The 27844-nt window shown below is 64.1% G+C and overlaps 1 protein-coding gene across 1 annotated transcript; it reads right to left on the reverse strand.

Moving 5' to 3' along the window:
* Positions 1 to 17422: 17422 nt before the first annotated feature.
* Positions 17423 to 27844, reverse strand: NGFR (nerve growth factor receptor). The gene is made up of 6 exons (XM_068996542.1): positions 27754 to 27844; positions 24204 to 24345; positions 20670 to 21029; positions 19073 to 19316; positions 18563 to 18723; positions 17423 to 17724 (listed from the first exon to the last, which is right to left on the reverse strand). The coding sequence occupies exons 1-6, from the start codon at positions 27802 to 27804 to the stop codon at positions 17423 to 17425; spliced, it is 1260 nt and encodes a 419-aa protein (XP_068852643.1). The 5' UTR covers positions 27805 to 27844.

The raw sequence follows: 27844 nt of genomic DNA on the forward strand, positions 1-27844 counted from the left end.
TGCCAGAGGGAGCCAAAAAAGTGATGGATGCCTCCAAAACCCCTCCCTGGTATCCAGGGCTGTCAAATTCCAGAATATTCACCCAGGAGCAGACCCTGGAGCCTCCTAAGAGCGGCAGGAGCGCAGAGCTGAGGAAATCCGGCAGCACCGGCGCTGCCCCGGCCCCGCCGGGATCCCTTAAGGGGCTGCACGTCCGAGATTCCCATAAAAGATCCCCATAAAACCTCCCACTGCCACTGTCATTCCCTGCTTTTCAGTCATTCCAGGCACTGCATCCCCTGTGCAGCATTCCCAGAGCTTTCCAGGGGTGGGCTTGGATCCATGCCCACTCTGGATGCATCCCACCCGTTCCCAGGCTGATCCTGGATGTGGGAATGCTTTTGGGGACCAGCTCTGGGGCTCCTCGTGGCTCCGGGGCCGAGCCGAGCTCAGTCTGGCTCGGGATGAGGAGGGAGAACGAGGGATAAAAAAGATTTAATGTCTCTTCCCGGCTTTCCTGGTGCCGGCAGGGAGCTGGGGACTGGAGCGGAATAAACCCGGGTTGATTTAGGAGCTGCTCCAGTTCCTCTTGTGCTCCCTCTGGAGCTCTGGAAATAGCCCCGGGCTGGCGCTTCCAGCCGGGATGATCCTGCAGCCCCATCCCTGTGGCACATCCAGGATCTCCCGCCCTTCCCGTGCAGCGCCGGGAGCTCAGGAATGGCCAGGAATCCATCCAGGCCGGAGCTCAGGGTCGGCTTTCCTTTGAAACACCCGGGAATGTGATCCCGGTGCTGGAAAATCGGGTGGGATTGGGGTGGGAGCAGGCGGTGGAATGGATAAAGGGAATTTTCCTGCTGTTTTCCCAGGAGGGTCCTGGCTCGGGATGCGGGATTGGAAGGGGGGTCGGGATCCGGCCTCTCCGTGAGGATGGGATGAGTCGGTGCCGAGGGTCTGGCTCCGCATTTGCTCAACCGCAGATTTCTGGCTTTTTGGGAAACCTCCCTTTCGCCCAGATCCAGGGATCCGGCTCTCCGGGAGGGACGTTCCTGCCCGGTTTTCACGGAATCCTGGAGCGGTTTGGGTCGGAAGGGACCTTCAAGCTCATCCCATTCCCACCCCGCCGGGAATTCCCACTGGCCCCGGCTGGTTTTGGGAGAGTGGAGGACGCAGCCGCTCCCCCGGGGGTGATTCCCGACCCTCGGGAAGCGGCTCGGCATCCAGGGAAGCACCTGAGGCGGTTTTTGGGTGTCGTTGATGCGGAAGCCGAACCGAAAGGAGCCCTGGCGGCGCTGCCAGGGCCTTTCCCAGAGATTCTTTCCCGGTTTTCTGTTGCCCTCTAGCGGGACCAGCGCTGGGAAGAGGGGCTGAGGCTGGGGGGCTCAGCCCCGCCGGGAAACGGCGGGATGAGAGCCGGGAAAGGAGGGAAAAGGGGACGGGAGAGGCTCTGGAGAGCCCCAAACCGCTCCCCATTCCCGGCTCTGATTTTGGGAAGCGTTTTCCTCAAGAGGTGTTACAGAAATAGGGATGGGGGGAGGTGGGAGAGACAAACCCGGCCGGGAAGAGGGAATTTCCTGGGATCAGGAGAGGTTTCGGTGAGCGGAGCTGCAGCTGCGGGCGGGGGGAGCATCCCCGAGTCGGGGATCCGCAGTTATTCCCGGCAGGATGGAAATCTGGGAATCTGCCCCTGGATCCCTGGAAGTGTCCCAGTCCAGGCTGGACGGGGCTGGGAGCAGCCTGGGATAGCGGGAATTGCCCCTGCGAGTGGAATGGGATGGGATTTAAGGCCCTTCCACCCCAAACCCTTCCGGGATTCTGTGATTTTCCTCTGGGAACATCCCACCCACCCCGAGCCAGCTCAGCCGCGCGGGGGACGCATCCCAGGCGCATTCCAGGGGGTGCCGGTGGCTTCTGTGGGATGCCGGGGGAATGGCTCGGTCCCCTCGTGCCCTGCAGGAGGAGGAGGGGACACATCCCGATGTCCCCAATCCCCCCCGCTCCCGCAGAGCCGGAACAGCCGCAGGGCTCCAAGCGCCAAAATCCCAAAAAACCTCCAGCCCTGGGAGCCGCGATGCGCCGGGAGAGGCGGCAAAGCCCGGCAGGAGGTCCCGGGAATTTAAAGGAAGCCCGGCAGGAGTGGGAATCTCATCCCTCGATCCCTGCCGGCCGCGGGGAGGGAGCTCATTAATTAATCCGGGTATTGATTAAGAGCGATGGGCGCTCCCAGCCGGGCAGGGTCCAACTTTTCTTGTGGATGACGCGGGTTCCTCCCAAAACCACTTCGCTTTCGCCTCCGGAGCATCCCGGGCTGGATCCCAAAGGATCAAACAACGTCGCTCCCGGGGGAATTATCCCAAATCCCGGTTTCTGCTCTGTCCCTGCTCCCAGCCATGCTCTGGGGTCTTTCCCTTCCCTTTCCCAGGAATAAGGAGCAGCCATTCCCAAGGCTCCCCCCTCATCGCACCGCCTTCCCCGAGCGCTGAGAGCTCCCGCGGGAGCCTGCCGGGAATTTTAAGTAGGGAAAGGGATTTGAAGGTTCCTCCCGGCTTCCTTTCCCTCTCCTGGAGGCCCGGAGGGGACGGGAGGTTCCCAAAGAATTGGGAGGGCAAAACTCAGAGCAAACCTGGGGGGTTCGGGTGCGGCTGGAGCCCAACATCTGGATCTGGATGCACATCTGGGGGGGCCGGGATGGGGGCACGCTGGGGAGGCCCGGGGGACTTCCCTGCCTTTGGAAAAGCCGGGAGAAGGGGGAAGAGGAGCGCAGCGGGCCCTTCCCGCCGAGCGACTGCAGAGGGAAGCAGGGAGCCGCTCCGGGAGCGAATCCCAGCCCGAGCGCACCTCCCACCCCCTCACTGACCGGCACGAACCAGGAAAAGTCCTGTTCATCCAGGGAAAAGCGGGACCAAGGATGAGTCTGTCCCGTTTCTCTGCGCTGATTTCCCGTCCCCGGCGCCTTTGGGTTTCTCTCCTTTGGTTTTCTCGGGAACAGGGCAGGGAAGAACTGGATTCTGCTCGGGGGGGGGTTGGAGGGGTCCCAGCTGGAGCCGGGCTGGGGGTGCTGGGGCAGAGGAGCCCCGAGGGTTCCCCGAGGGGGGACGGGCGGCTCCGGTTTCCCTTCCCACCCTCGGAGGCCGAAGAGAATTCCCTGAAAACAACCGGAGAGGCAACCGGAGCCTCTTCTCCGGGCGAGGAGCAATCCCGGGGGAAGCAGAGCCGTGCCGGAGCCGTTTGTGCAGGGGGGGGAGCCGGACCGCGAGCCCTTCCCGGCGTTTTGGGTGTAAAACGCAGCTTTTTCCCCAATAAAGCTTCAATTCACCCAGAACTGCCCCCCTGGCGCAGCAGAGCCGGCGGCTGATCCCAGCCCGGAGCCTCGAACCCAAAAACCTCGGAGGGAAAAAATTCCCGTTGTCCTGCCTGTCCCGCAGGGAGGGATCCCTGGAGGAGGGGAGGCTCCCGGGGAGATGCCCGGCCCAGCCCTGCCCATTCCCGCCGGGATCGGCAATCCCGGCGGCATCCCGGGGGATAAACCCAGCACCACAACGGTTCCTGGCCCGGGTCGCATCCCGGATTCCCAGCCCGGATTCCCAGCCCTGGGACGAGCAGGGAACACAAACCCGGGGGGATCTCGGGGGTCCCGCCCAGCTCTGGGGGCGCTGGGTGGGATTCAAATAATCAGGGAAAACTTCGGGAATTCTCGGCCCTTGCGGAGGAGAAGGATCCGAGCGTGCCAAGCGCCCTCCAAACAACCCCCGACAGCGATCCCCAATTCCAAAATTCCCTGATTAGGGTCAGAGCTGCGGATTTTTAGCAGGAGGCGCTCGGCCAGGGGGCGGAGGGCAGGAATTCCGTGGGGTTCCCGGCGCTCGCACTCCAGCAGAAACCTGGGAATGCTCCAAGGCGGGGGCGGCCGGCGCTGGCCGAGCTCAGCCCGCTCGGCCCGGAGCCGCTTCCGTGCCGGGGATCGAATTCCCGGGAAAAAAAACCAGCTGGACCAGGGGTTCTGGGATTTGGGGGGGACTTGGGATTGGGCTGGGGGAAGTGCGGGGTCAGGCGGTGCTTAAAGGTGGCGCTGGGGGGGCTCGGGGGCGTCCCCGGGCCAGGCCCACCCTCCCCTCTGCTTTGGGGGCTCCCCGTGGATGAAGTCCCGAGTTTTCCCAGGAATAATCCTCGGATTACCCTCAGTATCCTTGGATTCCACCCCAGCTCGGCACATCCTGGGATTCCTCAGCCCCTTCTCGTGGCAGCGACCTCTGACCCCATCCCGAATCCCGGAAGGAAGGGATGATCCCGGGTTTTCCAGCTCTTGGCCACTGCCTGTGGCTGTGACCGGGATTTGGGGGGTCTGGGGGGGTCTGGGGGTCCCGGAGCTTCCCGGGGGATGCGGGGATGGGGGATGGGCTGCACGAGCGCCTTCCCTGCCCTCCCGCCTGCCTGCTTCGCTTATCCCAGCGTTTTTGGGGGAATTTCTGCCTTTCCCGAGGCTCTGCTGAGTTTTGACCATTCCAGCTCTGCCTGGATGGGGCTGGGAGTCCCGCGGGGGGAAAAGCAGCTGGAAAAGGAAAAACGAGGGAAGCGGCTGCCAGGCTCTTCCCGGCGCCTTGCAGGATTCCCGGTTTTCCATCTCCAGAGCCTTTCCCACATCCCCGGCGCGGAGCAGGAGGCGGAGCTGGCGCGGGCAGGCTCAGACTCCCCCGGGAGCGGCGCAGATGGAGCCGCGCTTGGAAAAGCGTGCTCGGGATAATGATGCGGCTTCTTCCCGAATTATCCCGGCGGCCGCAGCCCAGACACGGCCGGGAATGCTCCGGGATGAGGGGAAAGGAGGGAGGGAGGGAGGGAAGGAAGGAAAGGAAGGAAGGGAAGGAAGGGAAGGAAGGGAAGGAAGAGAAGGAAGGGAAGAAGGAAGGAATATTCCCATTATTCCCATTATTCCTATTTAGGGAATATCCTGGACTGGGCACCTTGGGAGAACCCCAAATTGGACAATACTGGGGGGGTCTGGTGCTTTTTGGGGGGTTTATGGTCTTTTCTCAGGCTGGGAGAGGCCACATCCCATCCCATCCCATCCCATCCCATCCCATCCCATCCCATCCCATCCCATCCCATCCCACCCCATCCCGCTGTGGAGAACTCCTGCTGTCCTTCACCCCTGGCTGAGTCCTGGGGCTCGGGGTGGCCCCAGCGGTGACCACGGGGTGACCCCAGCAGTGGCCGCCTCTCCCCTCTCCGGCCACTCCCGGGCTCTCTCCCTGTGCCAGCGCCTGTTCCTGCGTTTTATCAGTTCCTGCCTGATGCTAAATCCATCCAGAGCCTCTGGAGCCGGGACAAACCCCGGGCCGACCCTCCAGGACGATCCCAGCCTCGCTCTGCTGCTCCACGGGAACATTTCTCCGTGAATTTCCCATTTTTGTGTCTTTCATCCCGTTCCAAGCAGTCTCTCCCTGATCCCTGCTCCCATTCCCGAGCACACCCCGTGCCCGGGGCTGGATTTGCTCCCCTCCGGCCTCCCCCGCTCAGCCGGGGCTGTGCTGCCGCCTCTGGGGGATTTGGGCTGGCTCCCCAGAATTCCAGCGGGGATTTCTGGGGCTGGGAAGCCCCTCCCAGCCCCAGGTGAGCGGCAGGGCCGGGCTGTCCCTGGAAAAGGCAGGATCAGATCCAGCTCCGGCTGCTCCGGCTGCTCCGGCCCGGCCTCGTTGTGGCTTTTGAGGTTTTAGCGAATTAAAGCAGCAAATTGTCCACTGAGGTGAAACCCACACGGCAAATCCCAGTCCCGGGGGATCCCGAGCCAGAACCCCAGCGAGCAGCGGGAGGAAAATCGATTTTCATTGGCGAAAATCGAGCGAACTCCGAAGCTTTTCCCCTTGTCTTGGCAAATCCCTTTTCTTTTTCCTGCTTTTTAAAACATTTATTTGGCTCAGATTTTCCCCATCCACCTTTCTAAAGAGTTGGGATGGGGAGATTGGACCGAGATTTCGGGAGATGCTCTTCCAGCCGGGCTTTGTCCAAAAAAAAAAAAGGCGGAATGAGGAATCTGTTATTTTAATGCAGAGCTGATGAAAGCGCCGGCCTTTTCCAGAGGATTTCTCCGGCCTAATTGGATTTGCTTTCCCCATTCCCGTGCGCTCCTCATTTGATTATTTATGGAAAACATCTGGCCGAGGCCTGGCGGCTCCCCGAGGTGGGAATCCAGGGAAAATCCTTGGGAATTTCTTCGGGAAAAACACCAAAATATTGGGGACCCTCCGGGGGGACAGCGGCGGCTGCTGGGAGCCCCCAGCAGGGCCGGGAAAAACCCCAATTCCATGGAAAAAATGGGATTTTCCTGGCTGGAAAATAAAGCTTCCCCCCCACAGTGCTGGGATAAAGCCAGGGATGGTTTTTCCAGGTAAAAAGCAGGATTGGTGTCCCGGCTCTGACTCAGCCGTGATTAACCCGGTAATTAATCCAATTAATCCCAGGATGGGACACGGGGGTGGTGACGTCATCGCTTTGGAGCTGTCCATCCTCCCCCGTGCCCGCTCCCGCTCAGATTTTATGGATTTTGGGAAGTTTTCCGCATCTTCCCTACTGCCGGGGGGGCCGGGGCTGAGGGAATTTGCGCCGCTGGAGCCGAATCCCAGCGGGAATCTCCCGTTCTGGTGACGCCGAGCGCGGTCCGGCTCCAGCTGCGCGCAGCCGCCGGCACAGCCCAGCTGCAAATCCCGGGATTTGGGGCTGGGAAAGGGCCAGGAGCCAGGGCCGGGTTTGGGGATTCACCGGGGAAGGGGCAGCAGCTGGGAATCAGCTGGATCCTGCCCGGAGCTCCGGCAATCCCAGGGATTCCTCCTCCCTGCGTCCCACTCTGAAGGATCTCCCAGAGTCCATCACAACCCGAGATTCCAAACTCCTTTATCCCGGGTTTTTTGGGGGGGGGAATATTTGGCAGTCCGAAAAAGGGATGTCCAAATTTTGGGGGGGATTTTGGGGGATTTATCCGCGAGTCCCCCTCATCCTCAGACTCTGCGATCCCCAGGAGCCTCCAGGGGATGCTCCCAGATGCGTTCATTGATCCCAGGAGGCCCCTGGAGCTCCTGGATTGGGAGCAGGGAATGCCGGATCCCGACGGGAAAGCGATTCACCCCAGCAGCTCCAGGATTTGCCTGGAATTCTCTGGGATCCCGTTAATCCTGATGGGCTCCCTGGGGGTTCAATACAAATACTTGAAGTGCTTCCATGGGATTCTTTTTCCCGGGAATGGCATGCTTATCCCACACGTGAGCAGAGCTCCCGTTCCAGTGGGAATTTCAGCGGATTTCCCCTCATTTCAGTGGGAATCTCACTGGATTCCCCCCCCAGTTCCAGCAGGGATGACCCTTCCCATCCCCTCTCCTATCCCTCATCCCTTTTCCCTCTGTCCCGAGGTTTCAATTTCCCGTTTTCCAGCCTGGAACTTCTCCCATCTCCCCATTTTTCCGGGAGCCGCCGCGTCCGGCCCTTCCCACCCCTCTCCCGTTTACCCCCGGCTCTGATTCCCTGGGATCCCGCTCGGATTTCCCGGAGCCGCATCCATGTGTTTCTGTTTAGGTGGCCTGGCAGCTTCCTGAGCTTCCCGAGCTTTCTCCGCTGGGAAAAGCGGCTCCAAAAGCCTGGAAATGTGCGAGGGGTGGAACCCGAGCCCAAGCACAGCTGATGCCAGAGCCGGGGCCGGGAGGGAAGAGGAGGGAAAAACATCCCAAACCTGCCAGGGAAAGTGGAAATACCCGCAGGAATTCATCCCAAAATCCATGGAGTGAATCCCAGGCTGGGGCTGGCAGGGCGGCAAGTTCCTCTGGAGGGATCGGATCCCAGAGCCAGGGCCGGCACCCCAAAATCTGGGATACCCTCGCAGCTCTGGAAGCGGCTCCGGCTCATCCCAGAGGGATTTGGGGGAGCCCGGGGGCTGCTCCAGCGCCAGGACCGGGATCCGCAGAGCTCCAGGGCTCCTTTCCCGGGATCTCCGCGTTCCCGAGGGTGGCACAGAGCCGCTCCCGCTCCCGGGGATGGGAACAAAGGGACCTTTTAGGGCCGGGATGGGGCTCAGGGCGCGCCGTCCCCACAATCGGGGCTTTGTCCTTTCCTGTGCCCAGGCTGGAGCTTCCCGGCGGGAAGCAGAGCGAATTCCCGGTGTTTTGGCCCGCTGGGAGCTGCGGGCCGGGATCTGCCCCCGGCTCAGGGCCACCCCAGAAGTGTCCCCAGCGTCCCCAGGTGGGGCCTTGACTCGGTCCCGAGGCTCATCCCGAGGGTATTCCCGGCTGGATCCGGGATTTCCAGCCCGCTCCGGCTGCGGGAAGGCCACAGAGCCCCAGGAAATCGTGGATGCTCGCTCCAGGCAGGATTAATTGGCAGGAATTCGGGATTCATTAAGAGGCCGCTCCAGGTCCTGCTGAGGGCAGCAGAATTCCCAGCCACTGCTCGGGGCATCCATCGATCCCGCAGAATTTATTCCCGAGGCATTTACAGGAAACGGCTCCAATCAATCCAGAGCCAATCATCACCCCAGGAGCCGGGAAAGGGGGAGAATTCCCTCCCTCCCTCCAGCAGCAGCAGGCGAAACCTGGAAAAACGCTTGGATTCTCAAGGGGATCCTTAAAAACGCTCCAAAATTCCCTGCAAAAAGAGCCGGAATCTTCAAATCCAATGAAACCACATCCCTGGGGAGCTTCCCAGTGGGAATTCAGGCTCATTTCCAGCCTGGCTTCCCGACCCTGCGGAATCCAAAGGGATCCCAATCCCACGGGATCACCCTTGTACCTGCACGAGGGGTGGCATCAAATGGGACCCACCCGGCCCGGAGGAGGGAATGTTTGCTGGGATTTTGGGATGGAATTCCTCCCTGGGAGGGTCAGAAAGGGCTGGGATGGAATTCCCAGAGAAGCTGTGGCTGCCCCTGGATCCCCGGGAGCGTCCCAGGCCGGGCTGGAGCAGCCTGGGATAACGGGAAGCGTCCCTGGGGATGGGATTTTTTGTTTTCCACCCCAAAGCATTCCATGATCCCGCGATAACCGGGAGCTCCTGCGGCTCCTGGGGAAGATTCCAGAGCCGCTCTGCTCCCTCCATCTGCATTCCCAGGGTTTGCTAACACGGATATCGCCTTCCCTGCCGGCAGAATTCCCAGCCCGGGGGCGGCAGGCACGGTGGGAATGGGATGGATGGGAAAGGCAGCTGGATACAGCCCCGGCTCCGCTGCTGGAGGTCCTGGAGCGAGGAGGAGGAGGAGGAGCATATCCCTGTGCCAGGACATGGATATCCCACCCTGGAATCTGGGAAAACGCTCAGCTCCATCCCTGCGCTCCATCCAGGAGCGTTCCCGGGATGAGGCTCTGCAGCCCCGCTGATCCCGGCACATTCCCGCTCCTCATTCCTGCCCCAATCCAGCCCCTTTTCCCACCTGCCCCGCGGGATGGGTAGGGAGAGGCTCCGGCAGCACCGGAATCCACCAAAATCCTGGGAGAATCCCACTCCAAATCCCATTCCCGCGCAAAATTTTGGGTTAATCCCCATCAAATCCCAGGGATCCCCGCCCCAGGAAATCGTGGATCCTCGCTCCAAGCAGGATTGAATTGGGAGGAATCGGGGATCCCATAAAAGGCTCAGGGCAGCGGAATTCCCACCCCGGGGCGGAGGTGTCTGAGAGGAGCCGAGCGAGGGATAACGGGATAAAACCGGACAAGCCCGGCTGGATCCTCCACCAAATCCCGGGAAAATATTGAAGGGTTTTCTTTGGCGCCCGGATCCCAAAGGATCCGCGGAGCAGGAATGGATTCCCGCAAGAACTTTGGGAAGCGCTGGACAATCCCGGGAAAGGCGGCAGGGCCGGCTCAGGTTGGGATCCTTGCGAAGCCAATCCCAGCTCCGGATCCCGGGGGATGAGGGGGGAAGCAGCTCCCGGGAGCTGTTATCCCGTTGTTGTCATTCCCATCGGGAAAGCGGCCGCGGGCAGAGCTTGGAGTGGCACCGGAACCCTCCTGTCCCCCGTCCCTGCGGCTTCCCCCATTCCCGGATTCGGGAACAGCTGGACTCGGGAACAGCTGGATGCGGCTGGGATACCCGGGCGGGATCCAGGAGCTGCTCCCACCGTGGCATCGCAATTCCCGCGGCGTTCCCGGCTCCGAGGGCGCAGCTTCCAAAGGGGGAATAAACTCCAGGAGCAAAGGAGGCGCCGCTCCCGCCCCAGGGGTGCCGAATCCAGGGATAACGGCGCTAATTCGGGAGCGGGGGAGGCGCTGGCAGCGCTCCCGGGCTGAGCTCGGCTTGGGGCACGGACCACCCAGAGCCGGCAGCTCCGGATTCCCGGCCTCAGGAATGAGTTCCCAACCCCTCCCCCCTCTCCCCCCCGGGCCTCTGGAAGCACCTGGAGACCCCCCGGAAACGGGACAAAATCACCACGGAGCCCCCGAGCCTGGAGCGACCCCGCGTGTGGGAGAGGAGCATCCCAAAATGTCCCAAAATATTCAAAAACATCCCAGAACATCCCAAAACATCCCCAAATACACAAAACATCCCAAAATATTCAAAAACATTCCAGAACATCCCAAAACATCCCCAAAACATCCCAAAATACCCAAAACATCCCAGAACATCCCAAAACATCCCAAAATGTCCCAAAATCATCCCAGAACATTCCAAAACATCCTAAAATATCCCAAAAACGTCCCGAAAATCCCCAAAACATCCCAGAATATCCCAGCCCCGAGCCAAACAAAGCCAGGCCTCCCGAGCCTCATCCCAGCCCGAATTACCGGAGCTCAGCCCCGGCCCCAGTCCCGGCCCTTCCCGGGAATCACGGCCGAGGCTCCCGTGGGATCCTCCCTGTTTGTTTCGGGAGGATTTTTCCCTCTGCCTTGGACACCGATTCCATTCCCGGAGAGCCCCGGCCCGAACCCTCCGAGCTCAACCCCGGGATGGGCCAGGAAGGGGTGGGAATCCCATAAATATCCCTGATTATTCCCTAACCGTTCCTTGCCCTCCCTGCTGCATCTTTCCAGGACTCCTGCCCGGGTTCCCAACCCTGGTTTTGGTTCTTCTTCCCAATCCCGAGCTCCCGGAGGCTCCGGGGGTCCCGTCCTGGCCCGGATCCGGAGGGGTTCGGAGCAGCCGAGGGGATTTGGCCACCCCCGAGTTGTCCCTGGCTGCTGTCCCTGGCTGTTATCCCTGGCTGTTATCCTTGGCTCCGGAGGCAGGGGAGGGAATCTGCCGCCCATGGAGAGCCGGGGCCGGTGGCAGGAGCAGCGCTGGGAACGGAGCGGGCTGGAATTCCGGGACATCTGGCCGGGAGCAGCCGCAGCCACCCGGGCACGGCGGCCGAAGGGCAGCGATCCCACAGCTCATCCCGGCTCCTCCCGCTGATCCCGGACCCAAATCCCTCCTGGAGAGACCCAAATCCCTCCTGGAAGGACCCAAATCCCTCCTGGGGGCGGATCCCCGGGATTTCATGGGGATTAATCCAGGATTTTGGGTGGGAGTGGGATTTGGGATTTGCCCTTCCATCCCAAACCACTCCAGGATCCCATTGCTGATGCAGGAGGAGGCTCCGGTGCTTGGAACCACCACCCCCATCCCGGGAAACCCCCCTGGAATCGGGAACAGTGGGAAGAAAGAGGCAAACCTGGAGCTGGCCTAGCCAGCCTTGCCAAGGAAAAGGAATTTCGGGAAGTTTTCCATGTCCGAGCTCCCCCTGTCCCTGGGGCAAGTGGAGGGGATCCGGAAAGGCTCATTCCAGCAGATTTTCCAGCCTTTCCCATCTCTGGTGGGGCTGGAGCTCCTCCCGCTCTTCCCACACCCTGTCAGGGTCGGGGAAAGCTCCCAAATCCTTTTCCGGATCCTTTCCCGGATCCTTTTCCCTTTCCAGCCCTTCCAGAGTCTCCCACGGCCTCGCTCCTGCAGGGAGCCGGCTGGGAATGGGTTCAGGGAACGGGCTGGGATCCCAAACTGCCCGGGAATCCCTGGGAAACAAACAGGATTCCAGCGGTGCGGGACAGGCTCCATCCCAGGGGTGTCCGGGGCCATTTCCCGGGAAGCTGAGCCGGGAATGGGGCCAGGACAGCCCTGAGGGATCCGCAGGGAATGGGGCAAAGGGGAGCACCCCACAGCACGAGGATCCCACTGGATTCCCGGCTCCCAGCACTGTTTGTCCCCACTTCCCCTCCCTGCTCCCGGTTTTCCCTCTCCTCTCCACAGGGGAGCTGGAATCCAAGGTCGCGGGAGCACCGGGAATGCTGGAAGCTGCTCTGGCTCCGGCCTTTCCCCCTCTCCCCGATTTTTTTGGCAAACCGGATGCCGGGTTTCCATTTCATCCCAGATTTCCCCGAACGGGGCCGTTTTTAGGGAGCTTTAATTCCTTTGTCTCTTCCTTTCCCTGGGAATCCGAGCCTCCGCAGCTGACAGAAACCAGGGAAGTGTCAGCTGCTGGAAACGCCGGTTCTGGGAATATTCCGTGGCTCTCCCCCAAAACCTCCTCCAGGGGGGAAGCAGGGAGGGAAATCGGGATAAGGTTTCCCCTTGTGCCGGAGCTGGGCTTTGTTTGGGAAGAGGTGATGATTTCCCGGGATGATCCCAGGCTGGGGGGGATTTATGGAGCACTAAAACGCAGCAGCTTTTTCCTCATCCTCAGCTGGGATATTTTTCCTGCCGAAAAGCTCCGGGATTTTTCCTTCCTTCCGGCACAAATCCCAGGAAAGCCCTCGCAGCTCCTTCCAGCCTCGTAATTCCCACAAAATCCCGTCCTGAGCCCCAATTCCCACGCAAATCCAGCCAGGGTCCACCCGGGGATCCCATTCCAGGGATCACATTCCAGGGAATTGGGGGGTCTGGCGCCTTCCCTGCAGCATCCAAGGGATAACGGATCCCAATCCCGACCCCACATCCCTGCCGGAATTCCCTCATCCCTCCATCCATCCCGGCCCTGCCAGGTGCATCCAGAGCTTAATCGGCTCTCAGTGAGTGTGGGAGGTGTGGGGGGGAAAGCCGGAGGGTGAAGGGAATTTTTCCTGGGAAAATCCACCTTTTTTGGTGGCTCCAGGAAGTGCTTGCTCCATCCGGGATGGGGCTGCAAATTCCCTGCAAATTTACGGGATGAAGCTGCTTTTCCTGTCCCCTCTGTCCCAGGGAAATGCGGGATGAGGCGGGGATGGATTTCTCCTCACGCCCCCCCCCCCGGGTGAGCCCCTTCCCATCCCAAACATCCCAAGGGAAGGCACAGAGGGGTTTTCCACATCCCGCGCTCCCGGAGAGGGCAGGAAACCCCAAGAAATCCATGGAAAATCTTCCACAGGCCCTGCAAGAGCAGCCGTGGCTTCAGGATGAGGCGCCACGGGTGGATTTTCCGCGCTGGGGAGGGAAACCCATTCCTGGCTCATCCCGAGTCTCCCAGCCCCGGCTGGCTCGGCATTCCCGGGAACCGGCGCTTGGAGCAGGCTCCGACTTGGGTTTGCTGCTCGTGGCCTCCAGTCCCGAGGGTAGGGAGGCGGAATTGTTTGGGAATGTCGGGGATGGAGCCGGGGACAACATTCCCGCTGCCCGCGGGAGGGACGCGCCGGGGGCCGGGAGCCTCGGATTCCTCATCCCGCTGCCGGGAAGAGGCATCGTCCTTCCCAGGAAACTTCCTGAGTTCCCGGGGCTTCCAGGAGCTTCAGAGCAGCTCCAGGTTCCTCCTGGGAGCGAGGCCGCGGCTCCGATGGAAACTCCGGCGCTGCTGGGCCCGAGCCTTGCCCGGAACCCCGGGATGGGTCCGAGGCTGATCCGCAGCGATGGCGATGGATCCAACCTGTGCTGCCGGCAAATCCCCCGGGATGAGGGGCTGGAAAAGGGCGGGATGAGGCTGGAAAAGGGCAGGATGAGGCTGGAGAAGGGCAGGATGAGGCTGGAGAAGGGCAGGATGAGGTTGGAAAGCCGCGGCCCCTCTGCCCTGGGGGCTCCGTGCCCCCGCCTTGATCCCGCTCCCACCCCGTGCCCGGCTCCGCTCCCGCTTTGCTCCAACTGCTTCCCATTATTTGGGAATGCGGCTCCATCTGGGAGCCAGACGTTGCCCGGGGGCGGATCGGGGCTGGCGTGGGGGCTGATCCCGCCGTGTCCCACCCGGGGCTGGCGCTGGGATCGGGAACATCTCCAAAGCCCCCATCCCTGCGGGCGCTGCGCCCCAAAACCCGGGATAAAGGGCTGGAGAACCTGCGGGAAAACTTGGGAGGTTTCCCTACAGGCAGCCAGAAGGAATATCGGGGAGATTTGGGATCGTCAGCTGCAGCTGGAGCCGGGAGCCGCCGCTCCGCTCCCGGAGCCCGGGAAAGCTCAACTTTCCCTTCCCAGATTCCCTTCCCAACTTTCCCTTCCCAAATTTCCCTTCCCAGATTCCCTTCCCAACTTTCCCTTCCCAACTTTCCCTTCCCAGATTCCCTTCCCAGCTCTGTCCCTCTCCAAAGGGAAGCTCCCGCTCCCCCCGGGGGTTGAGTGAAAAGCGCCTCGTGGGAGTTTAATTCGGAATTTTCCCCCCTTTTTCCCGGTGATTGCTGTGTTTTCCCAAGACCTGGCGCTGGGGACGGGTTCGGGATTTTTCCCGGCGGTTCCAGCAGGGATCTGTCCCTGCCGCCCCCCTAGCAGCAGATGTGGCATCAAGCAGCTCTTTCCCTCCCCATTTTTTTTTGGGTGGGGGGAGAGCGGGAAGAAGGGAGCGGGGCAGCGACAGCGATGCTCTTTATTGGCATCCCAAGGATACACACGGACAAATTCCACCCCCCCGGGCCTCCCCCGTGCATCCCCCCCGGCTCATGCTGCCCCGAACCCTCCCGAAACCCCCCAAAATCCTTCTACGTCCTAAGAAATCGGCCCTGGAGTTACAGAGGGGGAGTGGAGGGACACACGGGGTTTGTACAACACGAAACGAGCTCTGGCTTTGGCTTGGGTTTCCCTCCTGCGTTTGGGGTTTTTTGGTGTTTCCCTCCTGGTTTGGGATTTTTTTTTTTTTTTTGGTGGTTTTTTTTTGGAATTTTATTTCCGTTTCTTCCCTGCAGCCAGGCGGGATTTGGGGCAGCCCCCGGCTCCTCTTTGGGTGCTGAGTTTGTCCCCGTTCCCTCGGCCCTGAAAATCCGATTTTCAGGATTCCGGGGTGCTGAAATCCCTTTCCCACGGCAGTTAAAACCTGAGAGCACGGCAGCGTTGTCCTGAGGAAAAGAGAATTCCCAGCGGGAGAGGCTCGGCCAGGTTGGCTCATCCGGGAAGTTCGGTTTGGATCCGGGTGCGTCATTCCAGGAACCCTCAGTTTGTACTGGAGTCGCTTTTCCAAAAAAAAAGGGAAAAACAGAACAACCTGACGACGACCAGTGATGGAGTTCATCCCAAATCCATCCCAAATCCATCCCAGAGCGTGGCTCAGCCTGGCAGGAGCTGGGGGTTTCCAACCCAGAGTCGCCCACTGTGAGTGGGGCTGTAAATTTGGGGCAAATTTCCTTGGATTTGAGCAACGGGAGAAGTTCGGGACTCGGATTTGGGATCTGCAGCCCTTCCATGGCCAAGAGATTCCGACCAAGGGCGGCTCTTCCCAAGGGATCTTGGCTCCTCCCCTGCAGGCAGGAACCATCCGATACCCCAGCCTGGAGATCCGGGCCCAGCCTGTGCTTCTCCGTCACCCGGAACACAGCAGGGAGGGGAAATTCCCAGAAGATTTTGTAGGATCTGGGTGCTGGAATCCCACGGGTGCCGCTCCAACCCCTGGGAAGCTCCGAGCTCTCCCGGGAACATCCAAATCCTGCCGCGTTCCCGAGCTGCTGCAGCGATTTTCGGGGGAGGTGAACGTTTCTCTGCCTCCCCATGGAGTCTTTAAGGCCAGAAATGAGGTGGGATCAGAGGATTGGGGTGGGAATTCTCACCTGGAGGCGGGGAGGGGACAGGGCTGTCGCCAGGGGGTCACACGTAGAAACATCAAACACCACAATTCGTATTTACAAGTCTCTCCTCGAGGAGGGGACAAAAATCCCATTTCTGCCTCCAGGAAGGGATTTTGGGCTGAATCCAGAGGGGCCGGATGGGCCACACCAGGCCCGGGGGCCGTGCCCGGCTCGCCCGGCAGCGCCTCCTCCGCGGGAACCTCGGGATGCTCCGGGCGAGGAGAGCTCAAAGCGTCGGGGACATCCCCGGGAGCCCGGTGGTAGCTCAGGGGACATCCCCGGGAGCCCGGTGGTAGCTCAGGGGACATCCCCGGGGGCCCGGTGGTAGCTCAGGGGACATCCCCGGGGGCCCGGTGGCAGCTCAGGGGACATCCCCGGGAGCCCGGTGGCAGCTCAGGGGACATCCCCAGCCCGAGGCCGCTCTCCAGGTCACCCAGCTGGGGCTGAAATGCCCCAAAAATGCACGTCGAGCTCTGCTGAGCGATGTCCCCTCGCCGGCGGTGACAGGGGGAGGTGCTGGGGTCACCCAAGGCGGGGAGGGACCCGCGGGGACATTTCGGAGCCGCCTTCACAGTGCGGGAGCAGGAGGAGCCCTTTCAGCGGGGGTGGGGACAGCAGGGACAGTGCAATGGTGGCAGGGTGGCCTCGGCCGGGGTCGGCGCAGCTCGGGGACATCGGGGACAGGGCGGGGACATCGGGGACAGGCGGGGAAGGAGGAGCGGAGCCCTTGGGTGATGTCCCCGCCGGGGCAGGCACTTGGTCAGCGCTTTCCACCTTCAGCGTTCCCCACGGGGCGTGTCCGTGGGACCCTCGCTGTCCCCTCGCTGTCCCCTGCAGGGACAGGAGCTGGTGGCACCCCAGAATCTGCTCCTCGATGTCCGGGGTGGTCCCGGCGGCTCCAAATCCCTGTGGGGCCGCACCCCCGAATTTCACAGTGTAGGAAGCCGGGTCCCCTCCCCCAGCCCCCCCCAAATCCCGGGGCAGCAGCTCCGGGGATCTCCAGCCCCGCCCTTCCCCTGTTTTTTGGGGGAAAGCAGCTGGATTTGGGGAATAGCGGGGTTGGGGCAAGAGGAAGAGAAGCCCCCGGGAGAAGGGGCTGGGAGGGGGGAGAGGAGAGGGCTGAGAGCACGGGGGTCACTCCCGTGTCCATCTGTCCGTCTGTCCATCCATCCATCCCTCCATCCATCCATCCATCCATCCATCCCTCCATCCATCCATCCATCCCTCCATCCATCCATCCATCCATCCATCCATCCATCCATCCATCCATCCATCCATCCATCCATCCATCCATCCATCCATCCTCGCAGCCTCCTGGCGCTGCAAACGCTCCGGCAGCAGCCGGGATTTGGGATCAGGGTGGGGCTGGGCCCCCCCCAGCACCGTCAGGGGCTGCCGGGCGGGGCCAGCGCGGGGAGGGGGCGGTACCGGAACCGGGAGCTCCGCGCGGGCAGCCGGGGGGGTCCGGGGGCTCTCCCCACCCTCCCCTCCGGCCCCGGGCAGGGGAGAGCCCAGAGGGGGCGGGAGGACCCCGCGGGGCCCCCCCGGGCCGCCCTTCAGACGGGGGAGGTGGCCGTGGACTCGCTGGCCAGGCTGTCGGCGATGTCCCCGCGCTGGACCCTGCGCAGGGCGGCGAGCAGCGCGTCCAGCGTGGCCGACTCGCGGCTGGCCCAGTGCGCCAGGAGAGCGCGGGCCGGGGACTCCTCGCGCGTGAAGGAGTCGATCAGGTCCTCCTTGTAGCCCAGCTCCCCGGCCAGCTGCCGCCACGTGTCCTCGGCCGAGCTGCCCAGCAGCTTCTCCACCTCCTCCTGCTTGCTGGCCGGCAGCGCGGCATACAGGCTCCCGTCCGCCTTGGGCGCTGCGAGGGGGAAACGGCCTTAAATCCGTGCTGGGGTGTCCCTGTCCATCCCCAGGTGTCCCTGTCCATCCTCCCTGTCCATCCCAGGGTGCTCCTGTCCATCCCCTGGTGTCCCTGTCCATCCCCTGGTGTCCCTGTCCATCCCAGATTGTCCCTGCCCATCCTCCCCATCCATCCCAGGGTGCCCCTGTCCATCCCCAGATGTCTTTGTCCATCCTCCCTGTTCATCCCAGGGTGTCCCTGTCCATCCCAGATTGTCCCTGTCCATCCCTGTCCATCTCCGGGTGTCCCTGTCCATCCTCCCCATCCATCCCAGGGTGCCCCTGTCCATCCCAGGATGCCCCTGTCCATCCCAGGGCATCCCTCTCCATCCTCCCTGTCCATCCCAGGGTGCCCCTGTCCATCCTCCCTGTCCATCTCCGGGTGTCCCTGTCCATCCCCAGGTATCTCTGTCCATCCCAGATTATCCCTGTCCATCCTCCCTGTCCATCTCCGGGTGTCCCTGTCCATCCCCAGGTATCTCTGTCCATCCCAGATTATCCCTGTCCATCCTCCCTGTCCATCTCCGGGTGTCCCTGTCCATCCTCCCCATCCATCCCAGGGTGCCCCTGTCCATCCCAGGATGCCCCTGTCCATCCCAGGGCATCCCTCTCCATCCTCCCTGTCCATCCCAGGGTGCCCCTGTCCATCCTCCCTGTCCATCTCCGGGTGTCCCTGTCCATCCCAGATTATCCCTGTCCATTTCCGGGTGCCCCTGTCCATCCCATCTTGTCCCTGCCCGCCCCACGGTGCCCCTGCCCACCCCGTGCCCACCCCGGGCTGCCCCAGCAGGTCCCACCTGGCCCCTGGGTGCCCTGCCCGGGGGGCTGCTGGTCGTGCAGGCTCTGGCTGTCCACGGAGATGCCGCTGTCGCTGTGCAGCTTCTCCCCCTCGGGGGACGGCGTCTGGTTCACCGGGCGGTTGTTGGCCCCTTGCTTGTTCTGCTTGCAGCTGTTCCACCTGTGGGGACGGGGGCAGCGAGGTGACGTCCCTGAGGCTGGCAGGGTTTTGTCCCATTTTCTGGTTTCTGTCCCATTTTCTGGTTTCTGTCCTGGTTCCAGGACAGGCAGGGACAGGGACAGGGACAGGGACAGGGACAGGGACAGGGACAGGGGTGCAGCGGGTCCCCCACCCTGCTGCCTCCTCCCTCTTCACCCCGCAGCTGCCTCACTCCTCACACCACTTTGGAAGTCCCCCCGGCCCGGTGCCCTCGGTGGTGTCAGCCGTGGCTGTGGGACATCCAGAGCGGGGGTCCCACCGTTCCCCACTCCCCAAATCCCTGTCACGGTCCCTGTCACGGTCTCTGTACCTCTTGAAGGCGATGTAGGCCACCAGCCCCACCACCACGGCGGCCAGGATGGAGCAGTAGACGGGGATGAGGTTGTCGGCGGTGCCGTGGGTCACCACGGGCTGCGAGCTGCCCATGACCGTGGTGCCGGTGTCGGCCACGGTGCTGGCCACCCCCTCAGTGCCCGACGGCTCCCTGGTGGCCGGCTCGGGGCTCTCAGAGCCCGCCAGGGACGGGGTGTGCGTTGTCCAGCGAGGGTGGAGACCTGCCAGGATGGAGGGGAAGGAAAATGAGGATCGGGACAGGGATTCCCGCAGGGATCTCTTCCCAAGGCTGTGGGATTGCGGAGGTGACAGCTCTGCCGCGTCCCCTTGTCCCCAGGCTTGGCCTTGCCTGTCCCCAGGACAAGCCAAAGCTGCCCCCTGCCCCGGGGGTGGCTGGAGGTGGCCGTGGCTTTGTCAGCTCTTTCCCAGCACTGGCTTTGCTCAAGTCCTGCAGCTCTTCCCAGCACAGCTCCCGGTGCTGCCATCCCCCAAATCCAGGGAAGCCGCCCCAGCTGCCTCCCCTCCACCCCAAACCCGCTCCAGGACTGGGCTCAGGCAGCCCAGGTGCCCCCACACCCCGCACGGAGCCGCTCCCGGAGCGCCAGGGCCTGGATTTGCCCCTTTCCCGGCCCCTGCCGGCTTCATCCGGGAGTGACCCCGTTCCTGCCGTGCCCGGGCGTGTCCCACGGAGAGGATCCGTCTGCTCTTGCTCCAGGGAAACGCGTGGCTGCCCCATCCCATCGCATCCCATCGCATCCCATCCCATCTCATCCCATTCCGAATTCCCTGTGCCCTCTCCAGGCCTCTGCCCGGTGCCACTGCCGGGGCCGGGCCGCATCCCCCAGCCCATCCCGGAGTCAGGATGCGCCTGGAATCGCGGCGGGAGCCGGGACCTCGCCCTGCCACCCCCTTGCCAGCCCCGGGTGTCACGGTGCCGAGCTGGAATTGTGCCAGGCTGGAATTCCGCCTCGCCAGCCCCCGCGGGGGGGGGGGTGACATCCTGCCCTGCCGTGTCCCCGCCCCGCTGCCCTTTGGGAGCCGCTCCCGGCGGACAAAGCCGGCCCTGTGTCCTTGACTTGTGGCTCCATTTACTCGACCCTTCCGAGGAGCTGCCCCGGGGCCGCGGCTCGGCGGCGGCCGGGACAAAGCCCTTTTCTCCCCTCGGGCTCGGGGCAGGGAATGACGCCGCTGTCCCTGCCAGGGAATGGCCGCTGTCCCTGCCAAGGAGCCGCCGGCACTCCTGGCTGGAGCAGCACTCCCGGCTGGAGCAGCATTCCCGGCTGGAGCAGCACTCCCGGCTGGAACAGCACGCCCGTGGCTTTTAGCTCTGCCCTTATTTCTCCCCTTTTTCCCCCTTTCCCGCGGGGCTGGATCTGGGTTTGGGATGCTGATGGGGGCTGAGAGGAAGCCTCAGCTCCTTTCTCTCGCCCAGCACTGCCAGCTCCCAGCGCCGCTCCCTAAATCCAGGCTGAGCCACGCTCGGGCAGCTTCACTGGGAGCTTCCCTTCCCGGAAGCTGTGACAATGACACAGCGACACCGGGGCAGCTCAGCGCCCTCTCCTCGCGGCTCTTACCCCGGCACTCCGCGTCCGCCACGGCCGTGCACTCCCGCACCAGCACCTCGTTCTCCTCGCACGTGGTGCAGGGCAGGCAGGGGTCCACGAAGTTGGCCTCGCTGGAGAAGGTGCCCTCGGGACACTCCTCGCACACCGTGTCCTGCGAGTCCTTGCAGGGGAACATGAGGCCGAAGCCCACCTCGCACACGCGGCACTCGCGGCAGCTCCCGCTGGATTCGTCCTGGAAGTATCCGTAGGCGCAGCGGCAAACGGCGTCGTCCGACTCGACGCAGGGCGCGGACATGCTCTGCAGCCCCACGCACTGCGTGCACGGCTTGCACGGCTCCGTGGCGCTCACCGTGTCCGAGTAGGTGACACCTGCGGGGACGCGGGGTCACGGGGGGCTCGGCGTGGCGTCCCCGCGGTCACTCGGCTCTGCTGGCGCAGGCCGGGACGTGGCTGGGATCAAATCCGTGTTTCCGCTCCCGGCATTTCCCTCTGCGGCCCCCCAGCACCTCCCGGCCTCCCTCAGGCTCCTCTTCCCATTCGCACCTTCCCCATTCCCACAGAAATTCCGAGCTCTGAGCGTCCCCCAAGGCTCCTCATCCCATTAACGCTTTCCCCATTCCCGCCGCAATTCCCAGTTCCCCGGGGCTCCAGCCGGGATGTGCTGCCCTCAGTGCCCATCCCAGCGCTCTCTGCTCACGTCCCCGCGCTAATTCCTGGTTTTATTCCCATTTTTGACCTCCCGACGGTCCCTGTGGGCATCCCGCGGCCATCCCTGCTCCTCGCATCCCATCACTTTCTCCTCCACATCCTGCCCGGGGGTCCCCGGGGCCCCGCGCCCCCTCCCCGCCCGCGTGTCCCCGGCTCGGGGTGTGATGCGGACAGGAGGTGGCAGCGTTTAATTGCTGACTCTGCCTGACCCCGGGGCTCCTGGCGCTCCGGTTTCATCCTGCAGGATGCGCTGCCAGGGAAATCAATCCCCGGCCCTCGCTCTGCCCGCTCCCGGAGGAGTTTGGGGATATTTTTAGCCCCGGAAGAGGGGTCAGAGCCCGTCCTGGAGGGCGCAGCTGCTGTCCCCGCACCGGCCGCTGCCAGCGATCCCACCGGAGCCTCGTCCCTCATCCCAGGGAAATTCCAGCCCGAGTGATGGAGAAGGGGCTGGGGATCCCGCCTCAATCCCCGCTCCTCGGAGAACGAGGCGGCCTCGAGCTGACCCCGATCAATGCCGGGGATGGTGTGGGAAGGACAATTCCCGCTCCCAGCAGCTCCCAGTCTCCCTGGGGACGCTGAGCTGAGGACAGGCTCGGGGCAGAGCTCTTTGGGATGTGAATTTTGGGCTGCTCCAGAGGGGAGTGAAGCATCCCAAACCTCTGGGATGGGTGGGATGGAAGTCCCATCCCAGCCTCGGCAGCTGATTTTTCCCATCCCCAGCATCTCCCCTCCCCCTGCACCTCTCCTGAGGCCTTCCCTGGACCTGCAGGACACCGGAGGACTGGGAATCATAAAATCGTGGAATGATTTGTGTTGCGAGTGACCTTAAATCCCAGCCAGTGCCCTGGGCAGGGACACCTCCCACTATCCCAGGCTGCTTCAAACCCCATCCTTGGACACTCCCGGGGCTGGGGCAGCCACGGCTTCTCTGGGCACCCTGTCCCTGGTGCTGCCGGCCCTGGGCTACCCGGGGTGGCCGAGCAGCCGCTGCCCTGTGCCCGGCCGGGCGAGCAGCGCCGGAGCAGCCCCGGGGCGGCACACGCGGCTCCCATTAACCTGGGCTCATCCCTCGCATTATCCTGAATTATTGATGGGCCCCATTAGAGCGGGGAAGTGGCCAGGAAAGGCTTTCGGCTGAGTGGGCACATTTGCAGTGGCAGCCGAAGGTATCTGAGCTGAGCGATTACAGCCGAGATTCAAACAGGGCCCCCCTCCCTCATCCCTCCCTCATCCCTCTCTCCTCCGGCAGCGCGGGAGGCTGCGAGGGATAAATAAATCATGAGGCAGCAGTCGGGGATTGGGGGGGCTGGAATGGGGCAAAAAGGGGAAATTAGAACAACCCCCCACATTTGAGATGGTCTCTTGCGGCCCCCCCGGGCTTTGGCAGCGGCCAGGCTTTGGTTGCAGCAGGTTTTTTCCAAAACAATTCCGCCGGCGGATCGGGAACGTGTCCAAGGGAGTGCTCGGAGGAGGCAGCCCGGGGTGCAGGTGGGGATCCCAGCCCTGGGCCGTGCCCGCATTCCTGGGGCTCAGTCTGGAGGCTCTGCCAGCAGCGGGGCTGCCTCCACCTGCCCAGCCCGCGGCAGCGGGATCCAGGGGGATCCAGCAGGATCCAGGGGGATCCAGGGGGATCCAGAGCCACCGGGATCCTCTGCCCATCCCAGCAAGGGACAGCCGTGGTGTTTGCGGGTCTCCTTCCCTCCCCACCCCAAAATCCCTCTCAGGGAAGAGATGAGGGTTTTCCTTTGGTGGGATCCATCCCTCAGTGGGATCCAGCCCCTGGCTGGGATCCGTTTCCCGGCCGGGCGCAGGGAGGCAGCGCCGTCCATCGATCCCGCAGGACGCCGAGGTATTTTTAGCACTTCCCTGGCTCTGCTCTGTCCCTTCTCCGCTCCTCCGGCCTCCTCTGCCTCCTCTTCTCCCCGCCAGCCCCGCTCCGGCCCTTCCCCCTCTCCCATCGCCCTCCCGGAGCCACCCGGGCTGGGCTGGCACCGCTTTTCCCGACAGATCCCGCTCCGGAGGGTTCCCGGCGGTGCCTGGGGAGGGCAGAGCGCTGCTGCCGCCCCGGCATTGTCTGAGCGGCGATCCCTGCCCGGTTCCTCTGCCCGCGCTCCCGCCGCGCTCGGCTCTCGGCTCCCACCAACATTTATGGAGCGCTGGACTCGGGAATCGTGCCTGGAGCCGGCCTGGAGAGCGCCGTCCCCTCCCTCCCGAGGTCTGCCCCTCCCGTCTCAGTTTTGCTGCTGTTTTGTGGCCTTTTCAAGGTTTAAAAGTAAAATAATTAAGGTGGTTCACGGGGAGGCGGCCCTGGGGATGGATCCAAGGTCAAGTCGGGGTGGGAAGGGGGATTTTACGGAGGTGGATGCTGGGCCAGCAGGTGGAGAGACAGCGGGAATGGGGCTGGAACCGTGTCCGGGATCAGAGATCCCAGCCCAGGGAGAGGAGGGATTGACGGGGCGGATCTTTGGAGGAACGCGGGTGCCGGTGCAGGGCCCGGGGAATCCGGGAATATCCCGACCCACAAAGATCATCCACTCCTGCTCTGCACAGGGCCCATCCCAAATCCCACCCTGTGCCTGAGAGCGCTGTCCAGCCCCAGCTCTGGGGCTGTGCCGCTCCCCGCGCCCCAAGCCCCATTTTGGGGGAAGAATATCCCACTTTCATTAACCCTTTCCCCAGAATCCAGCCCCAACCCCGCCTGACTCAGGACAGGCGTGAGCTGGGAATGCTGTGACGCTTCCAGGAGGGAACGAGGAGATGCTTGGGGAGACTCCAGCCCCTGTCCCTGGTCCCGCTGACCCCGTGGCAGCCCCGGGGGGCTCGGGGGGTACTCACTGTCCAGGCAGGGCTCGCAGACGGTCTGGTTGACCCCGCAGGGCTGCACCACGCCCTCGCCCAGGTTGCAGGCCCGGCAGCACTCCCCGCTGGCCGTGAACAGCTTGGAGAAACAGTTGTCCTTGGAGCCCCAGGCGGGTCCCTGGCAGAGAGAGCAGAGCCGGGAGGTCACTCCTGTCGCCGGGGGATGATGTGACACCCAGGGAAGGGGCTGCTCTGGGGACATCCTACTCAGGCAAAATACAGATTTTGGGGGGGAAAAAAAGCACTGTTCCTGGCAAAATTCACTCATCAGGAAAGACCCTGCTGAGTTCTGCAGCTGGAGGGAGCCAGGAGAGCCCCCGGGGGGGCTGGGGTGAGGCGGCCTCTGTTTGTCCTTGTCCCTCGCCTGAGCCACCTCCTGTGAGGGCTCAGCCCTTCCCAGCCTGGGGAATGGCACAGGAGACGTTGCTGCCTCGGGTTTGGAGAGCCGGGGTGGCAGCTCTGCCCCCCGAAACCACCTGGGGACCAGAACCAGATGGAAATGAAGAGCTGAGGGAGCCCCGGGAGCTTTGGACACGCTGTCTGGTGGCACCGGGGGTCCCTGCTCGAACAACCTGTCCCCACACCTGGAAGCCACAAACACCCCACGGGTGAAAATCGGCTGAAATCACATCGGCAGCTGCTCCCCGAAACCCCTCCTGGCCACCACCCCGGGGTGCAGGAAGCCTCTCCTGGAGCTTCCAGCCCTTCCAGGCCTCCTCCTGCTCCCTCTTCTCGCAGCCCCGGGGCCGGACCATCCGTTTGCCACCCACCCACGGCTGATTTTTTGGGGAGGGGGGGGGAAGTGGCTCGGGGGGAGCATCTGGCGGCCTCGTCAGCGCCTTGGCCGCGTCCCCGCGCTCGGAGCGGCGCTCGGAGCTCCCTGGCGCGCCGCATCCGGCGGGGCCGAGACAATGGAGCGCCAATTCCAGGCAGCTGAATGACAAAGTGCTCCAATTACCCTGCGCTGGGAGGCGGCCGCTCCCCCTCCCCGGCGCGGCTCCGCCAGCCCGGCCTGGCAGCCCCTTCTTCCAGCCCTTTTCCAGCTCCTTTTCCCATTTTCCAGCCCTTTTCCAGCCCTTTTCCAGCCCCTTCCAGCCCGCTCCGGGCGGACAGGAGGGACTGGAATATCGGGAAGCCTCCCGGCACCCCCAAATGTCACCTGGGTTTGGGCTGAGGCGGTGGCCTCTCGTGGGGGCTTCACGTGGGGTGGCCGAGCTCATCCCGCTGCCCCATTGGGGCAGGGTTTGGCCGCTCGCAGCTCCCCAGGGATGCGCTTCCAGCGGCCGGGAGCGGGGCCGGGGGGCAGCCGAGCGTGCCTGGCTAGGAATAGTGACTGGGCTGGCCACGGCAGCACCCAGAGCTCCCCGTGATCCCAGAGCACCCCACGATCCCCGAGCTCCCCGCGATCCCAGAGCACCCCACGATCCCAGAGCTCCCCGTGATCCCAGAGCTCCCCGTGATCCCAGAGCACCCCACGATCCCAGAGCTCCCCGTGATCCCAGAGCTCCCCGTGATCCCAGAGCTCCCGGCTCCCGCACGCCGTGGGCAGCTGCGAGCAGCTCCGCGTGGGACTGGCCTGGCCGCACCCCCCGATCCCCTCTCCGGCCACCTGTCCCCTCCCCCGGGGCCGGTGCCACCCCCCCCCCCGCCGGGTCCAGCCGCCCACGCTCCTCAAACGCTGCGGAAAATGCAATTCCCAGCTCCAGGTGCCTCGACCCCCCCCCCCCCCTCTCGTTCCGGGGGTTTCCTTCGGGTTCTGGGCGCGCTGAGCCCCCCTCGGGACGAACAGGCCGGGAAGGGGCACCTGGTCCGCGTTAGGCCGCGGAAATGTGCGCGTTATTAGCGCGGCTCCCGGCGACAAAGCCGCGGGTATTAACGCCATAAAGCATTCTGACAGCTGGCCCGGCCCGGGGCGCGGGCGGAGGGCGCAGGCGACACCTCTGGAAGCTCTTAATTGCTTTTGGAGCCGTGTCGGGGGGGTTGGAGCCCGAACAGGCGCTGCCGGGTGAGGACAGAGCCGCTCCGGGCGGGATTTGGGAGCCCTGGTGCTGGAAACCGCCCGGCAGGGGCGCGGGGAGGGGAGGGGATGCTCCGGCTGGAGACGAGCCCGGCAGCCAAATCCGAGCTGCCCCCGGGCCTGGCGGACGCGCTCTGCCTCTCTTGGCCGAGCCCCGCGGCTGGGAGCGGCCAAATCCCGGCTCCCAGCCGTTCCCGAAGTTTGGGCAGCACGGGAAGCCGCGTCCGAGCGCTGCGGGTCCGCCCAGCCCCGGGCACCGGGAGGGCTCCGGGCCGAGCAGCGCAGGTACCGAGCAGCGAGCGCGGGGGGCCGCGGCTTGGGGGGTCCCGGGGCTTGGGGGGTCCCGGGGTTTGGGGAGTCCCGGGGTGCGGACACAGCTGGGGGGGCACATCTGGGGTCTCCCTTCCCCGAGGACCCCCGGGGACACTCCCAGCCCCGCAGGTGCAATCCTGGGGGGCAGAACCAGCTCCCCGAGGTGGCCCCGACGCGGGGAAGTGGCGATTTGGGGACGTCACAGCCCGGGGCGGGGGGGGAGTGGGCGATGCCCTGGGGGGAAATCGCTGGGATCCATCTGACGGGGACAGCTCCGGTCCCTCCTGCCACCCGCCCGCTGTCACAGCATCCCTGGGGAGCTTTGTCCGTCCCGGTCCCGTGGGGATACGGGGGAAAGGAGCCCCCTGGAACGGCGGTGCCAACCCCGCTCCGCTCCTCAACCCCTGCACGGGGCCGCTGAACTCCACCTTTATTTAATATCCTGCCCGAGGGGTGTCCGGCTGCCTGACGACCCCCCTGGGACCCCCGCCAAATCCTGCCCCAGCTGCGGGGTTGGACCCCCCCGGCCGCCCCACTCCGGGCACCCCCCTTCCCCTCTGGCGGCCCCCCCTCCCCGTGCCCTGAAGTTTTTTGTCTGGGCCACACGCCGACGGCTCTGCCGGCAGGAAAAGGGTCTCAGCCTTGGCTCGGGGAGAGTTTGGAGCAGGGAGAGTCTGGGAGAGCTTTGGGGGGTGTGTGGGAGGCAGGTGATGAAGGCACTGGGGGTGCGGGGGGGGCTTCTTGCCCCCTCCCCTCGGACTGAGGCTCTGCCACCCTTCGCACTGGCAGAGCTCGGGGCAGCGGGACTGGAGGGGCTGCGGAACCCCCGGCCCATCTCCCTCTGCACCCCAAAGAGCTCTGCCCGGCTCCACCGGGGCCCCTCCGGTGCCTCCGGGACCCCCCAGCCCGGCACGGCGGGGACCCCGCTCCTGCCTGTGCTGTCCCCTGAGCCCTCCTCCCATCCCGGGACCCCCGGGACCCTCCAAACACCCCCGTGTGATGCCTCCGGGACCCTCCATCCCACCCCCGCCCGGTGCCTCGGGGACTCTCCATCCCCCGGTGCCTCCGGGGACGCTCCGCGCCGTCCCCGGGACGCGGCTCCCGGTGCCTCCGGGACGCTGCATCCCCCTGCCCGCCGGGGCTCTCGGGGCTCCCCCCGGGGCTCTGCTCCCCCCGGACGCTGCTCCCCGCACTCACCGCCGGCAGCAGGAGCAGGAGCAGCAGCGGCGGCGGCAGGAGCCCGGCCATGGCGCGGGGGGAGCGGGGCCGGTGACAGCCCCGGGAGCCG

Source organism: Aphelocoma coerulescens, chromosome 27 (genome assembly GCF_041296385.1).
Source record: "Aphelocoma coerulescens isolate FSJ_1873_10779 chromosome 27, UR_Acoe_1.0, whole genome shotgun sequence".
In the NCBI taxonomy this organism is placed as follows: domain Eukaryota; kingdom Metazoa; phylum Chordata; class Aves; order Passeriformes; family Corvidae; genus Aphelocoma; species Aphelocoma coerulescens.

Bases quoted from the DNA above. Each gene is read 5' to 3' on its own strand.
- NGFR (XM_068996542.1), bottom strand. From the start codon at position 27,804: ATGGCCGGGCTCCTGCCGCCGCCGCTGCTGCTCCTGCTCCTGCTGCCG. The intron at 24,346-27,753 runs GTGAGTGCGGGG...TCTCTCTGCCAG, and splicing joins TCCTGCTCCTGCTGCCGGCG to GGACCCGCCTGGGGCTCCAA. The intron at 18,724-19,072 runs GTACAGAGACCG...CCGTCCCCACAG, and splicing joins GCCTACATCGCCTTCAAGAG to GTGGAACAGCTGCAAGCAGA.